The sequence below is a fragment of the Phoca vitulina genome, unplaced genomic scaffold (assembly GCF_004348235.1).
Source record: "Phoca vitulina isolate PV1807 unplaced genomic scaffold, GSC_HSeal_1.0 scaffold39, whole genome shotgun sequence".
NCBI lineage: Eukaryota > Metazoa > Chordata > Mammalia > Carnivora > Phocidae > Phoca > Phoca vitulina.
In genome coordinates, this window is record NW_022589742.1 from 12,538,422 (window position 1) to 12,558,847 (window position 20,426).

General features: G+C 42.4%; 1 protein-coding gene across 1 annotated transcript in view; it reads left to right on the forward strand.

The window, feature by feature from the left end:
• The window catches only part of GPC4 (glypican 4), a 104,645-nt gene that overhangs the window by 63,021 nt on the left and 21,198 nt on the right, over window positions 1–20,426 (forward strand). The window contains exon 2 of the mRNA XM_032428274.1: window positions 9,152–9,310. Coding sequence (XP_032284165.1) covers window positions 9,152–9,310 — 159 coding nt within the window. The remainder of the gene's footprint in view (window positions 1–9,151; window positions 9,311–20,426) is intronic.

Here is a 20,426-nt window from a genome sequence, read left to right on the forward strand (position 1 = left end):
AAAAAAAATGTTGAGGGTTTTTATTTTCCTAAGCACCCAAGCTGAAAACAATTATGAAAAAAAGAGAAGCTACTTTTAAAAATGTTCATGACCTGCACGACCCATGTAGTGTATATGAAATGGAAGGTATTGATATTTATATTAGAGCAAGTGTCTGTGAACTTCTCCATCCACCAGCTGCATTTTCTTCTACACCTGTGATAAACTCGGGACTCATCCGCCCAATCTTTCTGATCTTGCTACTTAACCTAAATGGCTTTGGCAGGTTATCTGAGGACAGGGCTCCTGGGGGTTCCTGGAGAGATTATTTAGGAATAATAAGGAAAATCACTCCTGTTTTTTTCTGAGGACACTTTGCCTCATCCACTTTCTCTGTAGTCTTAAGTGATTGCCCACAGGAGACTGCTTTCAGGGGCAACCATTAAGACTTCTGTACACTAGGGGGTGTGCAGAGAAAGAGTGAGAAGCTGGTGGCCAGCATTCCCCGACCCTGGGAATCTCTGTGGCCCTCCAAGCCTGGCCCTGACTAGCTGTCTTAGAGATGACCCTACTAAGGCCTCAGTCTGCCAGGGATTGTGATCCAGAAGTACTGTTGGGCGCCAGAGAATAGAATGTTCTAGCCAATGAATGGTATTTTGTCTCGAGGCTACTTTCTTATGGGTCGCTGAATATGTAACTGAGGCGTTCGGAATTCTTTACCTCCAGGCATTCTGTTAAATTATGAGCCCAGTGAAGATTATAAATTGGTATTGGAGAGAAACTCTGAATTGATGCTACCAGGGTACGTGCACCTGAAGCTCAGACAGGAAAGCTCTCTTACGTTAGTGGTAAAGCGAGAGAGCGCCGACTTTTCCTGCCAGCCCCCCAGGAGTCCCTAACACAGTCCTGTGAGCCTTCATTAGCACCCACTGCTTAGGTAGTATGCATTGGAGCCTCCAAATTATTGAAGAGTTTTGGGTTAATCACCAGTATTACTATTCCTGTTTAGAGTCCTGGGCCTGTTGTAACTGTGCAAAATCGATGCAGGTGCTCTCACTGTTCTAAAGTGACGGTAACCTAGGTGGGAGTGTGCATTTCCCGCCCCTTGCCTTGCTCACTCGGGCTGATATTGCCTTACTTCAGGAAACCTTTGGTTTACTACTACTACGAGGGGGTTCCAAGATTGCCGGATAGAAACTTAGGTTCATAATTTCTTATCATTTAAAGAGCAATAAAAACCCTGCTTGATTTCTATCTGGAGTGGATTTGAAAGCTGTTGCCAGCTCACTGGAGTGGCGCATGGAGTTTGAAAATAGCAACCCTAACTCTTCCAACTACACTTACAGGAAGGTATTCTTAGAAAAATACAATGCAGCTGATTTTCAAAATATATGTGTTTCTGATTGGCTTTCTCTAGCCTACCTTGCAGGATTAGTGGACCTAAAAATAATTGGCAGTCTTAAGCCCTCCAGAGCTGTATTTTGGCAAGGTTTTGCAAAATACTAACTAGCTGCATTTCTCCTACTGATTGGTAGGTGATCTCAAATGCTACGTCTGCATAATAACTATAATTTATGTGCTTTCTTACTAAGGCTTAGGTCAAATGACTTAAGGCTTTCAATGTGCATCGCATATCCTATGTGGTAATTCCACTCCTTTTCGCAAAGGGGTGGGTGGATTAATGTATATGCTCCCCTAGCCCCCCCTGGGAATATTAAAACCCTTTAGAGATTTTCTTTGTTCCCGTGAAGCAGAACATTGTATATTCCTCCTGTGGTTCTCGGGTAGCTTGGAGGCACTGGAGTTACACAGCAGCCTGCTTTTTAGCTCACTTTGTGGCTGCATGGATTTAGGTCTAGAAAGTGAACAGAAACCATTTTGGTAACTCTTGACCAACGGCAAGGAATTGTTTTACTTTTGGAACAAATAAAAATTAGAAAAAGAGTAAAGTAGCAATTGAGGGATTAGGGAAATCACCTCCAGCAAATAATAGCTTAATGTAGCTCCGATTAGTAAAATTACACCAAGCATTGATATTTTTTTAAAAGCCTGATGAAAGCTCCCCCCCAAACACACATATTTACCCCTTTTTCCTTTGAAAATGGAAGTTTGCTTTTTAAAAAGTAGCAATAAACTTTTTACCCTAGAAGAGTTTCAGATTTACAGAAGTTGGGAGGATAGCACAGATAGTTTTCCTGTCATTAGCATCTTACCTTAGTGTGGTACATTGTCACAATTGATAAACCAATGTGGATGCATTATTATTTGAAGTCCCCATCTAGTTCTGATATTCTGATATTCTTAGTTTTTTTATTTTGCTAATGGCTTTTATTGAGATATAATTCATATCCTAAATGATTTGCCCATTTAAAGTGTACAGGGGCTTTTAATATACTCACAGAATTGTGGATTCATCACCAAAATCAATTTTAGGACATTTTCATCATCCCAGAAAGAAATCCCCTACCTTTTAGCTGCAACCTCCCCTTACTTCCCGTTCCTCTAGGCAACCCACCAACCTACTTTCTGTCTCTGTAAATTGACCTATGCTGAACATTTCATATAAATGGAATCATACAATATGTGGACTTTGATGGCTGGCTCTTTCACTGAGCATAGTTTTTGGGTGTTTGTTTTGTTTTTGTTTTTGAGATTCAGCCATGTTCTAACACATTTTGCTTATCCCCGCCGATGGACAGTTGGCTATTAGGAATGATACTGCTGTAAACATTCACATACAAGTCTTTGTTTTCCCCCAGTGTCATTTTTCTGTTCCAGGGACCCATCCAGGATACCATATCTTAGTCCATCATCGTGTCTCCTTAAGCTCCCGGAGCTTTGCTTTTGATAGCCCTTGAGAGGTCTGTGTTTCGTTTTCATCAGTTCGCTCTCACTCATGCAGGCTGCTCAGCACCTCTTGTCTGGCTGTCTTGAATTCTCTCAAATCCACCCCGGAACAAGAAAGTTTCCTGAACTAGCCAGAGGAGAGAAGGTGTTGCCCTCCTGGCCACTCTCCCTCAGCTAGTACAAGTTGTCGGGAAGGTCTCTTCCTGGATGACTTCAGTAGCTTATTGGGGTAGAATAGATGTTCTTTCTTTCTGCGTTTCCTCATTGTACTTTTTACATTTACAGACTGCTTCCTTGTTTACAAAGGGCTTTGTAAGGCTCTAGTGGGTAAGCGACTTTCCCCAGAGCCTGCAGTGAATCATGTCCAGCTGGGACTCAAACCCAGGGCCTGACTTCCCACATCAGTCTTCTCATCCCGAGACTACCAAATCGTGTTAAGTATTTGGAACCTTCTAAACTCACTTCCTAAACGCCCTTGTAGAGAGCTAAGTTTTCTTCAAAACCCAAGTGAGGCACTCCATTTCGGCAAGAACGAGCAATGTGAAATTATAGTCTTCTTATGTTTGCAATTTACAAAGTGCTTTCCAGTCTCTTCTCAAATGTTCCTCACTGCAGCCCTTACCCTTAGGGTGCAACTTGTGTCTCTGTTAGTTACCAGCGGCACTTGGTCATTGTATTGGTAAAAGTCAGTTGGGGTGCAGAGGATGTCGTCCTACAGAAGTTGGGAGGATAGCACAGGTAGTTTTCCTGTCGTTAGCATCTTACCTTAGTGTGGCACACGTGCTGGTGCAGGCGACCCTGGGTTCTCTACCACCGTGTCCCGGAAAGGCTTCTGGCTGCTGTTCGCCCCATTTAGAACTCTGGGGGGACTAATGACTAGCATCTCCTAGTTTCTCCTACAGATACAGAAGCTAACACCTTGGTGGTGACCACGAGTATTCTTTTATCACCATTCCCCCCGAATGCGTGAGAAGCGGAGAGACATTTTCTTGGCATCTAGTCAGACTTCAAAATGAATTTTCTGAGAATGACCTAGAAAGTGGTTGTAAGATACAGGTGAAAATAGTCGAGTTTTTAGTAAATAAGCAGAGAGCTGGCCTGAGAACTGCTCACCATTTGTAGCACTTTCTAGGGGGGAGTGGGTACGAGCAACCGAAAATCCATGGACATTGGCTGCACCCCATTTGTACCTCAGAGCCAGCCTTTGGTAAGAGGAAGTGAACGAGATAAAACGAGAAAGCGCATTTCCACAGATTGTTTTCCACTGAGTCCTGATAAAGGATCGAATAGATTTCTCATCCTCAGTGCCTGCTTCTTTAGCCATTGGTTTGAAGAGCTTCCAAAAAGGGACAAATACACACTCGGCAGGATCGAGTAGTAATTTATTGTGATTGTCTTTGTTCAGCTTTGAAAACTAAGGCATTGATATCAAGACTAAAGAGAAATTACATAGAGCTGGTGTGATTGAAAAAAGTTTGGCTCTTTCGAGTGATTTTTTTTGTTTTTAATGACATAGAGTTAAGCTTTAAAAGCACGCTTCATTGAATCTCATCCAAGCCTCCGAGGACAGGGCTAGGGGACCTTTTTTCTTTAGAAGGCCACTGACCCACAAAGAAAAAAAAACGAATCAAGGGCCGTGTACAAAAAAAGCAACTTAATTTAGGTGCTTCCTTAGAAAACCATAAAGCATTCAACTTACCTGCTTTTTAAATGAAGATCAGGGAACTCTAAATAAGTACAACAAATTTAAAAAAAAAAGCCTCCGGGTTCATATTTGGTGCGGTCCGAAGCTGTGGAGGAGGGTGATGAAGAACAGTCTGGGGGAGGAAAGGGGTGAAAGCAGCCAGGAGGAGATACATGGAGAGAAGCCTGCACCCACAAGGGTCATTGGGAGGAGGAGGTTGAGCTGGGGAAATAGAGGAAACAAAGAATAGTTGTAGATCATGACCCGCTGTTCACCTGAGCCATTGGACTAACTGGTTCACGACTATTCCCAGCTCTTCTGTTGGTCTACTACTTAAGCGTTTCAAGTACTAATTCTTATGGAAGTGTATGTAGCAGAATTACCTAGGGCCCTTTAAAAAAAAAAAAAGGCACATGCCCAGTACTTACCCCTGCACTGTCTGCGCACCTGTCCCATATCAGGTCCTCTTGTCCCGGTGCTTGCTCACTCAGCCCGAAGAAAACATTGCTCCTTCTTTTCCTAAATGAGAAAGGATCACCAGGTTTAGAAAGGAGATCTCCAGAAAGAAAAGAAAGGCATTTCTCATTCAGACACAGCATTTTAGGAGCAGTCGCAGACAAAGAGAATGTCTTTCAAATAATACGTGTGCCCTTTTAATATAAACCATTTTGGGTACTTAAAGTAGAAATATTCAAGTTCAAGATCAAGAGTGCTCTTCTGACTGAGCCAGCCAGGTGCCCTAGAAATAGTCAAGTTTTATTTATTTATTTAAAGCTTTCTTTCTTTTAGAGTGAACTAGTATGTGGGGGTTAGAGTGAGCTAGTATGTGGGGGGTGGGGTGGGTAGGGGCAGAGGGAGAGAGAGAGAATCTCAAGCAGACTCTGCTGAGCATGAAGCCTGAGATGGGGCTTGATCCCACAACCTCAAGATCACAACCAAGAGTGGGATGCTTAACCAACTGTGCTACCCAGACACTTCTAAATTTTAAAAACCAAATGAGTTGTTCGAGTTCTTACGAGAATGTGAAGCTCAGATTCCATTTTCAAACGCACCAAGACTGCCCCCCGCCCTTTCCTCATATTTCTCATCAGCCGAAACTGGTTACGGCACTGAGCCCCCAGTAGCGTATGTATGTCTTGGGATTTAATTCACAAGTGTGTCTTGGACTGTGTGTGTCTCAGGCAGGGCTTTGGGCAAGGATGTCAGATTACGTTTTCAAGTAATGCTTTTTAGAAATGCAGACAGAGTAAGTGGTGCATTCCAGGCTACATAGGCAAAGTGGCCTGTTGGAGTAGGCTTCTTGGAACAGAGAGGAAGACAACTTTGACAGCAGAAGCATTAGCCAAGTGTCTACCCTGTTGTCGTCCTTTACACAAGGAGAGCCTTTTACCATTAGACAAAGTCTTCCTGGAAAGACCTTCTCTCTAAAATGAAAGTGGACTCTCTCTTATTAGGTATTGCCAAAACAAATATGTACTCCAGTGTTCTGGTATAAGCTGGTCTCCAGAAGGCCCTGCTAAGGGCTCCTGATGGCTATGAAATGGGCAGAGTACACTGGCCGTGCTGGACTATTTATTTATTTATTTAAAGATTCTTATTTATTTGTGAGAGAGAGCATGCGCGCAAGCGGGGTAGGGAGAGGGACAAGCAGACCCTGTGCAGAGCGCAGAGCCTGATGTGGGGCTCAATCCCATGGGCCCGAGATCATGACGTGAGCTGAAATCAAGAGTCGGCCACCCAACCAACTGAGCCGCACAGGCGTCCTGACACACTGGGCCTTTTCGATGCTCTAGTGTACGTGTATGTGAGTGGAAATGGTGCTCTCGGCGTTTGGCAGGTTACTGGTAACTTTTATTGCTGTTACCCATTTTTGAAAGGTGTCTCCTTAGTGTAAAATTCCCGTGGGTCATTTTATACCCCTCAATGTCTAGCACCTTCTAAAGTACAGGAAATTATTCTTTCCTGCTGTCTCTGAATTTTCTGGCTTCAGGTTGTGTGTGTGTGTGTGTGTGTGTGTGTGTGTGTGTGTGTGTGTATGCATTGGGGGTGGGAAAAAGGTGTGTTTTTCCTTGAATTTAGAAACCTATTTCGATAGCATCCATTAAGTGGCCCCTTGGTTTATTATATGTGTGAACCCTGTTAAGATTTGGTGAATGTAGATTATTTTCCAAACTCATGAATTGTTTCGCCTTGGAAATTCAGTGCATACCCCAATGGAATCTTAGCAGGCGTTTGAAAACCAGCATGTGATGAATTTTAGCCTGTGACGATCTTAAAAAGTAGCTGCTCCCTTCTTATAATTCATTTAAATAGCCCTGCGTGTCTTAAGCTCTCACTCTGAGCATTCCAATTAATTTTCTATGTGGGATGTGAGTGTGATGGATTATTTAATACAGCTACAGCAAGTGCTGTCCTAGTTGGGGTTCTTCATATTATTTCACATGTTAAGACCATATTGGGGGAAATCCTCAACCCTGAAACCTGGAGACAACTGGATCTCTCTCCGTTAATTATGTGTCTCAGTACCAAAGGCCTGCTGTGAACTTGTTAAGCCAGTGAAGAGGGAGTTTTGTTTTTGGTTGTAACAAAGGTGTTTGCAGAAAATTGAGCCTTAGCAACCTTCTTTGGCTAATGAGATCTAAGATACTCTGCAGCTTCACAACTCCTAAACTCTTAGACACAGTCTTACCCCCCCCCCTTTTTTTTTGGTTAGATTGATCTGTTGACCAAGGGTTTCAAAAATGCCAAAAGAAACGTTTAGCAGTTTCTGGATGAGGAAGTTGTTTGAAGATTTTTTCCCTCCCCCCTTTCCTAAATAGTCCTTGATTACTGTACCCCCCTCTTTTGTGTGGCAGTAACATTCTCCCTACTTTTTAATTGCTGGGAAGGAAGATGATCGGGCATTCGTATGATTATGTAATATTTGTGTACATGCTATAGACGATCCTAGTTTAGTCAAATTAAGTTGCTTAAGTCCATTTTATCTGCAGTACCCCACCTCTCCAAAGCCACTGCAGTATCTATCTTAGGTCAAGATTATTCTTCTACTAAGCACACTCAGCCAAGAAGCAGCAATGGCCGGCTCATGGCCCAGTTCATTTCCTGTGATTGGTGGTGTTTGACTGGCTCATCATTCTCCAACCCTTTATTTATTGTTTACACTTATGGTTGCCAGGTGCATATGTCTTCAACATACTTAATTCCTGAGTTCCCGAGATCTTGATTTGTTTTCAGACCCCTCGTCTTAATGTGGAACATGGATGGCAATAGCAGAAGGAACAGTGTCAGTGAATCCTTGTAAACATCTGTAAAAATTAGATCACACCAGTTAATGGTGGTGTGACTCAAGGGGTAGTAACTGTTGGGGTGCAGTTTTCAGTGGCACCACATCTCTTGGTCATTATGAGGGAGAGGTATGGTCTCTGCAAAGCACAGTTGTGTTCTGTGGCAGGAGGAACGAGGTGTGGGTGAACTTTGGAATCTAGTAGTAAAAAAAAAAAAAAGGCTCTCCAAACCTTCCTGTCCTAACCACAAGCAGAATATAGTCGGTGTAGAGGGAGGGAGATACCTTGTGGGTTGAGTGGCTGTGGAGTGATGCATCTTTTGGCACTTCTCTTGACTCCTAGGACTACATCACTGCACGAAGATGACATTTATTGGAAGCCATTAGTCTATATTGGGATCAGTGGCTACATATCCCAGTATTATGAGGTCAAATAGTGTCTGACAACTGCACAGGAGATGCTGGATGAGAAAATCTGAACTTTGAGGATCATTTTCCATTACACTTTGTGACTTATCACAGCCTGAAATTATCCAGCGCGAACTCCCATTGTTTCCTCTTGGCCAGCAACCCCTTGAAATCCACTTACCCCTTTGCTTCCCCACAGTATAACTTACTACTGGTGTGTTTGCTCAGTCTTTGGCTGTCATGTATTTTATTTTATTTTTTATTTTATTAGAGGGGAGGGGAAGCACAGTGGGAGAGTGGGAGGGAGAAGCAGACTCCTAAAGCAGGGAGCTTGATCCCAGGACCCCAAGATCATGACCTGAGCTGAAGGCAGACCCTTAACCAACTGAGCCACCCAGGCGCCCCTGTCATGTATTTTATAAATCATTCTTCGTTAAGGGTACCTTCTCTTGGAATGTAAACTCCCAAAAGCTAGAAAAACTATGTCTCACTTATATGACTTGTACAGTATTTAGCATAGAATCTGGAATAATTTATTAAAAAAAAAAAGCCTTGGGTTGACCTTGAATGATACTGTTTATTGGCCACACCGATTTTCCTGTGGTGTAGCAATCTTCTTGATTCGAACGTCCTCTTGTCTTTTGTAGGTGGCTTTCTTATTTTAGCTGTCCCATAAGGGAATGGATGTTTTTGGTTTATTTATCCCCCCACGTGGGGCTTGAACCCACGACCCTGAGATCAGGAGTTGCATGCTCTACCCAACTGAGCCTGCCCACTGCCTTGATGTTTTTAGTTTTAGTAAAACATTTCAGATACACATGATGTCTAGGCTTTTGCGGGAACCTTGCCGGTGGAAATGAAGCAGAGTGTATGCACTTAAGCCAAACTCTTCCCTCTTGGACTTGATGAATGATGATGGAGATTGATTGTTCTACAATTTTATCTTCCAGGTGATCATTTGAAGATCTGTCCCCAGGGCTATACCTGCTGCTCTCAGGAGATGGAGGAGAAATATAGCCTGCAAAGTAAAGATGATTTCAAAAGTGTGGTCAGCGAACAGTGCAATCACTTGCAGGCCATCTTTGCTTCCCGTTACAAGAAGTTTGACGGTAGGTATTGGAACTTTGGTCCAAGTAAGCGTCAGTATGTGCTTTGTTCTTGAATTTGTTTGACACCTTTTATGCAAGTCATGTTTTAGAGGTGGGGACAGTTCAGTTTCTACGATTGCTTTTTCAGAGCTCCTCTGTCTTTTCCCAAGACATTCTCCTTGTTGGAACCTAAGGGCAAGTTAGCCTTCCAGCTTCATTGCTAGGATCCTTCTGGATGCACTAGAATCTGTATGGTAGGCATTATGGAAATATGGTCACAAGAAGCCAAAAAAGAGATTGAAGTAGTTTAATTTAAAGGCTTTCATTTATTTTCTTGGGTGAACACAAAATAGTGTTGTTGACGTAAGTCACTTAAAAAAAATCTCCCTAATAAAAAGCAGGCATCTGAAAACTTAGAATAAGCATAGAGATTCTGCAGATGCTGGACTTCATATTAAATTTCAAACTGGATTTCCCAGAGACAACTAGAATCCTAGAAGCCCTGTAGAACATAGATAGGATTAAAATTCAGCTCTTGAGTTTGCATACAGCAATGACCCAGAAGTAGCTACTATATTTATAATTGTTGTTAAGCTGGGCTTCATCCCTTAGCTGGCACTTTGGCATCATCTGTCCATGTAAAGCCACGACCAAACTCATTTCAGTCCCATGTGCCAAACATGAATTCTCATATGCACGCTGTCTTTTAATAGTGAAGAAATAGCCAATATGAGCCAAATGAGAGGCACTTCAGTCATATCTGAAGCAATGTTACAGATAATAGACTTTAAAAACTATAGACTATGGGGTCCAAAACACCTCAGGATTCTCTTCTCTGGTGCTCTTCACTCAGCTTGAAGATTGTTATGAAGTAGATTTAATTTTAATGGGAATGATTTCCTTTGTGCCTGTTTTAAAGGCCATTCTAATTACATAGTACCTTTGAAGCATGCTTTTCTTGACATTATGTGTGGTGAAGAAGTACAAGGCAAATTTTCAAGATGTGAAATGTCTTTGAGTATTTCTGCAAAGGGCTTGTTACCATGGTGAGAAGTTGGACTAAATTAGATTTATATAGCTGATAAGGCAGTCCCCAGCTAAAGAACAGGTTGTATTTCGAATGTTGGCTTTTGAGATTTGTTATTTGAAACTTATAACCGATTTAATAAGTGTTAGGTTCCCAGGCTAGACCATGAGAGCATATTTAATTTGTAATGTAGTTGAATTAAAGTTTTCTCTATGTAGCATGTCATTTATCATACCCATTTTACCACCAGTTACTGTGCAAAATTGTGTTCTGTCTTGATTTTATCTCCTCCTTTTTCTGGATGGATGAAAATGTTTTATATATCCATATATCCTGTTTATTAGTCCACGCCCCCCTCCCCCCACATGCTGTAACTATAAAGAGTACTTAACAACGTGTTAACACCATGTGAAGATGGGTGTTATTGTCAAAAGACATCATTAGGCCACCTCTGTCTCTCTTGGTCACTAAACTATTAGTGTGATTATTGAAAAGACTGGTATTCACTTGACTCTGGCATTTCTCATTCAAGACTGTAATCTTAGCATTTTCTTTTACTTTGAGGAGAATACTTAGATAATTAGATGGCCATCTTTGAAAACTTGAGATGCTGGTACATAAAAATGACCCCTTGGGGTTTAATAAGGGCATTTAGAAGGGAAAAAGTCCTGCTCTTTACAAAAGGCTAGCCTGTTGGTAGCATGATGGAGTGGAGATAAAGCTCTTTTCAAGTTCTGCCACTTCCAAGTCGCCCCATTTCCTGTTGGATATGTCTCCTGCTGGTTCGGAGCCCACGGACATTGGTGACCTCTCTCGCCTACAGGCCTGCCGCTTTAGCTATTCTTTCCCCTTCTCACTCCCCATGGTTTTATAGCATTACTCGTATGATTCCAGTGTGTGATTTTTAAAAAGCCATACAGAGAAACACTATCAGTAAGTGTTAACATATGTTTTTTTAAAAAGGACGGAAAAACAGTTTCTCTGACCTTTCCCTACCAGGTTTCACATTTCAATAAATGTGTTAACACTGTTTCTTTATCAGTTTCAAAACTGGTCATGAAAAATGATTATGAAACTTTAGTTTGTTTCTTCTGACTTCAAATTAAAATATGGCATAGACAATAAAGGTAGTGAGCACAGATTAAGTTTCTTTTGAAGGAGTAGTAGTTGAAATGTGTTTGGTCTGGAGATCAAAACAGAGCTCGGATACGTTGCCTATTTCCTCCAGACTAGGTTTTCTGAGATAATTAAATGCTTTTGTATGGTAAAACCTCAGTTGACTGGTATCCAGCAAACCACAATCCTCAAGTGGGTGCTGTGTTTGTTGACTGATTTTTAAGGATGGCAGTTAGGACCCCCCAGCTGTCCTCAGGCCTAAAGAGAAAGTTGAGTGAAATTGTATAGGGGCTGTCTTGATGCTCAGAAATCCAAGGGCAGGGAGCTTGGTCAAAGAATTTTCCAGGCCATTATAAAGGACAAGCCCGAGCTAATTGATGTGAATGAAAGAGAGGAGGTTGGGCCGAGCAGCAAGATGGCCACTGGAGAACCAAGCTGGGGCGGCCAGGTAGCAGGAAGAAGGCTGACAAGTCATGAGGAAATAGGAGAGGGACACATGGAAACCCACAAGGTCAGGCAACTTCAAAGGAGCATCTTTTGCCATCTTTAAGCTTACGGTATAAATTTAAAGTGGTGACCCTGAGCCCAGGCATCTGCCTGTACCATCAAAACTTAAGTCCTGTTTATGAGATACTGCTTCTTTCTAAGGCCAGAACAACTAACTTGTTATAAATTTTTTTTTAAGATTTTATTTATTTATTTTGACAGAGAGAGACAGCGAGAGAGGGAGCACAAGCAGGGGGAGTGGGAGAGGGAGAAGCAGGCTTCCCATCGAGCAGGGAGCCCGATGCGGGGCTCGATCCCAGGATCCTAGGATCATGACCTGAGCTGCAGGCAGACGCCCAACGACTGAGCCACCCAGGCGCCCCTAAAATTTTTTTTTAAAAGATTATATATTTATTAGAGCGCACACACACAAGCGGTGGGGGAGGGGAGGGGCAGAGGGAGAGGGAGAAGCCGCTGGATCCCAGGACCCTGAGGTCATGACCTGAGCCGAAGGCAGACACTTAACCTAACCGAGCCATCTAGGTGCCCCTCTTAGAAACTTTCCAACAAAAATAAGGTTCGTAGGCTTTTAGTGGGTCAGCCTTCTTTAACTAGAAACCATCCCATTGCCTCAAATTTCTGTCCTTCTCGAGGCGCTCCAGAGTTCAAGTGCCAGTTGTGGAGTTTCAGGGCCAGTTCCCTTATCTCTAAAGGCTTTTTTTGTTCTACATGTTCAATTTTTGTACACGTTTAATTTTTTACTGTTTGCCCATCTAAAGAGATTATACAGTCTGTAAATCCATTTTTAGGTTGTGAACTGTGTGCATGTGTGTGTTTTCAGACCTGGGTAAAGTACAGAAGTATACTTCCTTAGGCAGCATCCCTCCCCACCAAAATTCTCAGGGTTCTCCTATTTTAAACTTGTATGTCTGAGTTTAAGGTCTCACTTCTTTATTTTTCTACACCGTAATCCCCCTTCTCCACTCTCTAACTGGGGATGCTCCAAACCAGAAATGTACTGTCCTAGGCTGGAGACCTAGAGCCAGGAAGTGAGAGTGGCAGAGCTAGCTGCTCCCCCTCTTGGTGAGTTCTGGGGAGAAATTTTTTTTTTTTTTTGAAGTAGAACTGCTAATTAACATAGCTGAATTGGTTGTCTCATGAATATGCTAATCAGATGCTCAGTTCAGGGGGCTTTGAAAGAATCGCCAGGCAAAGGAATAGAAATAATAGAAGTGGGGCATAATCCGTGTTTTGGGACCACAACATAAAGGCCCACCCCAAAACGTTGCATTTTGTGAGAGACTAGTTGTTTTTAAAAGAAGCATGGTTCAATCAAACAACCCAAATAGATTAAGAAGATTAGAGCTGCCACGTTAAATATATCTCTGAATCACATAGTAAAAATGATGTAACAAGTGTGAAAATACATTTTTGCTTAACTTTCCGAATCAAACGGTTTGCATGTTAAAGAAATCTTAAGGAAATAGAGCTGTCTGAGGCTAGTCCATTGCAAAAACTCTGTTAATTCCTCGTGTTAGGGAACAAATGTAGTAACTTCAGGGGCAGAGCGCATAGAATTGTCAGCCTGGTTCTGTTGTGAACCCACTGTGACCTGGGGCAATTAACTGGGTCTCAGTTTTCCCATCCATAAAATGAGGGGGTTGAGCTAGATGCTCTCTAAAGACCCTTTCAGTTCTAAAAATTCTGTGAATCTTCTAAACATGTGACTAGACCAGCTGCTTTAGTGAAAGGTCTTACAAGATGTTAATTAGCCGCCTGTCTGGTACCCTCTATTTTCCTGCTATCATTTCTTAACTCCACTACTTTCCCCAGGTCTTTGAAAACCCTCCCATGAGCCTGAAGCTTGTTAACTCGAATAATAGTAGAAATTTTCTGAATTAGCTTAAAACGCACATAAAAGAAATAATTGTCCCATCTATCTGCACAGGCCAAGTGTAAATCAAAGTGGCCACCCTTCCCTTAAGCCCTCAAGTCCCCTTGTTTTCTATCATTTCACAAAGGCAGGACTCGTCGCACTCTGCAGATTTAGCCAAATCTGTGTTTTAATCACTGACTGGAAATTTCCCAGAGTTCACACGGGCCATCCCTTCATTAGGCCAGTCGGAAAACCAGCGTGGAGGCGCAGGGAGTTGACCCCAGCGTGGGGGCGCAGGGAGTTGACCCCAGCGTGGGGGTGCAGGGAGTTGACCCCAGCGTGGGGGCGCAGGGAGTTGACGGCATTTGCATTCACAGGCCCATGAAAGCAGTGACCTCAGTGGGAGGAAGCTGGCCACTCACCTTAAAAGGCAAATGCGTCTGACTAGGCTTCATGGCCATTAGCTAGGCTGAAATTTCTGGAATTTTCCTGACCTCTGACCTCCACTATTTTTTCAACTACGTGGTCTTATTCTTGTCCTTTGCACGTCCATATTGACTGACTCAAGACCCCCCCCCCCCCCCGGGAGGTTTTTACGTTTATTAAAAAAACAAGTCTTAAATATCCTCCGAAATGAACATGTGGTAGAATGTAGAACATCCTAGGGCTTCCTTTTTTAATCTTCACCTCAGATTTGATCCATTCAGACATTTAAAAAAAATGTGTTGCTTTCTGAAACCTCTGCTGTAATGCAGTGGACAGCATTTCACGGGATGCGTAGCTCAGAACTGGAGAGAGAGGTGTGAGGCCTTCTGGCCATCCTGTGAATGTCACGCTCTTTCCAGATCCTAATGCTAAGGGTCTTTTGATTTCCTTGGAAGGCACTACTCCTCTTTTCTTTACAATTCTATTTTCTTTTCCTTCCATGTGAAGGGGACTAAAATGCCGGGCATTTTTGCTAACTCTTTCATAATCTCTCTGTGAACCTTGATGAAAAAAAAACCACTGGCAGCTTTACTGTAATCAAATCAAGAGCTCAGACAAAACACATGCATTTCTGTATTGACAAAGGTTTTCTGCCTTTTGAGTTGTTATCTGAAGTGTGACCAATCGTGGCTCTAGCATTGGCTATCTCGTCGGATTGGAAATGCTTGTGCAACTTGCAGGGCGCCCCGAGCCCGGAGCACCAGCGCTGTGGGCCTCTGCTGTTAGCTTTGACTTCTTAAGAAGTCAGGGCATCAGCAAGAAGCAGCTGATCTGTTTGGAGGCAAGTAAATAAAATGGAAGAGCTTCAGCTGAACGGCTTTTATCTACTTTGTTGGTTCATTGCACTTTGAGCCTGGGAGTGGAGAACGCTGTTGTTCCTCTCTGCCCACCCTCCTTCTGTGTGTCTATCTGTCCAGGCAAAGAAAAGGGCGTATTTGATCTAGCACTGCCTCCCAGCTGATTGGGGGAATTCTCAAGCCAGCCAGGCCTCTCTTGTTTATTGTCCCTGCCCAGCTCCAGCCCCCCTCCCCTTGAAAGAATTGGCCAAGCCATTGAAACTCTTGTAATAAATATGACTCAGAGAGAGTGTTATGTGGGCACACCTTTTCTAGAGGTCAATGTGTCAGAAGTCTTGAAAACATTCATACCCTTTGATTTAGTCATTCTACTTTTAGGTATTTCTCTCAAGGAAAGAAAGATGTCTGTACAAGGGTGTTCATCACAGCATTACTTACAATAATGACAAATAGGAAATGGGTCTAAATGTCCTATGAGGACTCTGGTCTGTCCACATGGTGTCCTATATATGCAGTTGTTAACCGTTGAGGTTTCTGTTACGATCTCAAGCCTGTAACAATACATATCTTCCTAGGAAGAAGAGCATTTGATAAGCCGTTGTTGCTGTCTTTTAGTAGTGGGGTTATCGGCAACTTGTTTCTCTTTTCTTCATATCTTGTCATACTTTTTAAGTTGCTACAATTTGAAGGGGATACTTGATAGGAAAAAATTGTATTTTTTTCATGAAAAATGCTTCGGTGGCATTTTAAGAAAATATTTGGGTTTTTCCCCTTAAAGTATCACAGTGGTCACTATAGACCATTTGTAGACAGAAAAATGCATGGAAACCTCCAGCAATTAAATGAGTAGAATAAGGGAAATAAAGTACTCTTTGAATATGTGAAGGTACAGTATTTTTCTGGTTATAAAATGTCACTGAAAAATTTGGGTGAACAAAATTGAGAAACATCTATTGAAAAAAATTACCCCAGGTCCCTAACATCCGTTGTATTTACATCAACATTGTATTTGCCTCATCTTTTTTTGTGCAGGTAGATGCAAATTGGAACCATAACAGATTATTGTTACTTTGTGTCCTGATTGTTCTTTTAATAATAGGTCATGAGCACCTAGACCATATTATAAGGTTTGTATGTGAGGCCATAGAATAGATCCACCTAGAGGTTAGTATATGGAACTCTTGGGTGGCTTCTCCAGCCTCCTGGCTTCCCTAAACATCCCCTCAGCCTCCTCTGAGCACTTGAATGAGAAGGAGTATGTGTATTAAAGGGAATTGGCTTAGCTGGTACTGGGTGTACCCTTAGTATGGATGGAATGGGGTCTAGTAGAAGCTTACAGTCTTTAGCCCATGTCTCTGGCTACAGTAGAGCATGAGGCAGGGGCCATGAGAGATAACATGAGGAGCTTTAGCACTCAAAATGGGTTAACTAAGAAAATTAACCTTGCAGAAAAAGAGCCATGCCTACTTTGGCAAGCTCCCTAGCACCGTTTCGTATGTTCACAGCCCCTAGTAAGGGCTGCAGTTGGCTGTTGCCCCGTCATCCTAGGGAAGGTCTGTTGATGTGCTGTCAGTTGATGAACATTCGTCAAGTACGTGTCCTTTCAGTACATCAAGCACTTTTGAGAAGTAAGATTATGCCAAGACGGAGGAAAGTGCCTGCTGAAAACTTAAGCAGACGTTACCGAAAAAGCAAGACAGAGGGAGGAGATCGTCAGAGACCAAAGTTTCCGTTTCGTTTAATTTCCTTTTTCTCTTCCATTCGCAGATGCTTGTGTTAGCCGTTCTTGATTAAATGCGTTGATCTCTGGTGAAGGGGTGAATAGAACTCTTCGAATTTTCTTAACAGTGAGAAAAGTATGATTTGTAGCACTTAGAAGGAGGCTTCTTTTCTCAGGAGTTTTGTTGAGGTGGTAACTTAACTGTTCGCACACCATGCCAGGGCTGCGTAGTTCGGTCTTTACAGTAAAGAGGAAATTGATCCTTCAATGTAAAAGGCAGCTTCCTAATAATATAAATACAAGGTGGTAATTTATAACACGCAGCCAAGTGGATTGAATAGAAAGGGCTTCTAATCTCTTAAGGTCGTGGGTTAGTTCTAGAATGTTTTCTAGCTCATTCATCAATAGCCAGTTGATTGTTTATAATGGAGTAACTAATGGCGTTTAATAGCAGAACTGGGGCCTTTTGACCTGTTTCAGGAATTTTGAATGTTTATTTGATGCGAGACAAGTGGCTGGGGATAGAAGAACATGGTGTTCTTCTTCGTTCTTTTAAAAGACAGGATATTTGCGTAGAAAACTTTTATATGGAAAAGGCGACCTCTCGTTCTAGTTTTTCCCATGTTAAACTGATACTCCTGACTTCCACATAATCCATTTTAGAGCTGGCAGATACTTTCAGTCCCCTAGCTCAGCCCTTGTACTGAGCGGACTTCTGGCAGGTGAAATGCGTGGGAAGGGTTGGGGGTTGACCTGCTGCTTCATTCTTAATTTTCCTTTCCCCGATTCTTTGCTTAATCCCTGATCTGTGTTTATATATGCGTGATGTGTGTAATACTCCTCTTCCATGGGTTGAGGTTTCTCCATTCGGTGTCTTTCACTCAGTGGTGGCTCCCACCCTTGTAGATGTCTGGGACATTTCACAGCATTGGAAGCCAGAGCCATTAAGCATTTCCTTTGACTAAATTGCTCCCAGTTTTATAAGGCCTTGGGTCTTCTTAACTGACCTCCATCAGCTTTGGCTTAATTCATGTTCCCCGAGCTGGATAATATTCGACTCTGCCAGGAAAGATAAAAACCAGCCTTAAGAGATTTTTAAAGTGACTGTAGATAGGAAGAAACCCTAAAGGTGACCATAAGAACCCTTCACCGATTACAAGTAGTGTCCATTTATTGAGCATCTCTGGCGTGCTGGGCATTATCCATATGAGGTGAGCAGTAACAGCGTCATGTTATGGATGAGGTCAAAGAAAATCACAGAGGTTAGATCTTCTCTCCATTCAAGGTCACACTGCTCATAAGTGAGGGATCCCATGCTTTCCCCACTGTATCACTCCAGTTTAGATACGTAGCATGTTACAGTGCTTGTTTCCACCCCTGTGTTACGTGCTCATCCTCGAGCCCTGGGAGTAGCAGTTGCTTGATCCTTAGAACGTAAACACTTAAGCCTCCAAACTGAAAGCTGAAGGAGAAATAAACCCTGATCACCTCTTTGACTCTGTCTTTCAGACACCTGTAGCATCACTGGAAACAGACTCCCTGCCCAGCATTTTCCATGAGTACAAGCAGTTGTCACAAGGGAGATCTAATTTCCCCATTAACTTAAGCTTCTGATCGTTGCGGAATACTGGGTTACACTGCTCTGGCTGGTCCTCTCTTAGCCACCGAGTGTCTTATAATTGGCTTCAGGCATAATGATTAAGAAGGAATGATTGCTAGCTGTCTTGGGCCTGTACAGTTTCTCTTTAGCAGTTAAGATCAGACCCTGATCCTGAATTCTGAATAATGGGGGAAAAAGTGAAGATGAACATTACAGTGATTAATGAAGCTGCTACTGATGGCCGGGACTGGGACCGGGCCCCGAATGTCTAATTTTGCTCTATTCCTCATTGAGAAGAAAGTCTCCTAGGAAGAAAGGGAGGAGTGGGGATGCAAAAGAGTTATACACGAACATGTGAAAGCTGCTAGTTTGATAGGAGGAGCAGATGTAAAAGCTCCCCCCCTTCTCCTTTCTTCTCCTTACAGCAAATTATTATGTTTTGGTTGATATTGGACCTAACTGGTATGGATTTTGGAATTTAAATTATGTCTGCCATCCTTACAAGGGCTCTGAGGCAAAAGGCATGGTTTGAATAAATCTAAAGAGAAGGGAGTTTGGATCCTTCAGGTCCCTTGGCTTTTGTTCTGTTGACTTCCATAGGCGAAAGAGATGAATATTTTAAAACTTGCTATATGAAATGAAGGATTAAGGATTTTATAGGTGCTTTAAAAATCTCTGGTGCACGTAAAGCCATGTGTGGAGGGTTGGCAGTATAGTAAAGGTGAATTGGATGAAGGAAATTTGTCTTCGCGGGAATGTTGATTATAGTCTGATTGGGCAGGAAGGTTAAGATGCGTGGTAAAACTGTGTGCTTTGCTTTGCTTTGAGCCCATAATAGCCACTCAGTACATACTTGTCAAATTGCATAGCCATTAGGAGGGATTCAGTGATCAGATTTTAACTTGTTATATCAGTTTTATAGAATTTCTGTATATAGCCCACTCAAACAATCTTTGTATTTTCAACTTATATGGCCATACTAAAGAGTCTTTTAAAGTGTGTCAGAAAGGAAATCAATTTTCTGAACAATCAAAGGAATTAGAATTGAGTATGTATGTAGCACCAAGCTAATCTCTTAAAGTTTAAATTAACATCACACACAGCACGCACGCACACACCCTTCCTAGACAGAATTTGAGTCATGGGAAACAAAGTAAGGTCCATGATGGTATTGGACAGAGGGCATGGCATGCTGGTTTGAAATCAGTTCTCCTCTTAATTATACTCCAAAGCAGCTACGTTATACAGAGTAACACCAACCCATAGGTTCTTGATCTGAATGAGGAACTCTAAGACTTTTATTTTTTTTTCCCATAAAATGTTCAGTGTCTTAGCATTTCTTTGACCTGGAGCACTTTGAAGCTTAGACAGTGAACTCTGACATTGTATAGCTGTTTTAAATTAAAACACCTCTGAAATGCCTCTCTGCCCCCACCCTTAAAACCTATACAACTGTAGGTGCCATTCACTAGAAATGCAAGTAAGTATTCAGAGTTATTTATTAAATGAGTCATCAAAGCACAAGTCAAATAGTTTCCAACATCCTACTTTTACACTAAATGGTGTGTGCCAATTTTATGAGCAATATAATAAAAATCCAATATTAGGGAAGGACCTGTGGTTGCCTTTGGAATCTTCTCTTTTGGATCGTGAACTAGTAATAGCAGTGGATTGACACAAGGCTTTGCATATTGATCTCAATGACCAGGCTTTAGTTTCCCAGCATGTGAGAGCTACGTGTGCAACCTGCAGGACACATACTAACGCAACTCAGCGTACCTTCTTTATTATGTCCCAGACGAACCAGCAGCACTTGGCAGGGCTGCTAGGGATTCGAGCAAGGTGTGGGAAGTGGACCAGATGGCATTTCCAGGTCGCTTCGTACCCCAACACTCCCCAGCTTTGAATTCTAGAAAAGTGCTACCTGCATCTGGACACTCAGTTGAGAGACTTCCACACAAGAAAATTTATCCCCCCCCCAAAAAACATCATAAATCACACCCAAGAATGCAAGGAAAAAAATGGAAAA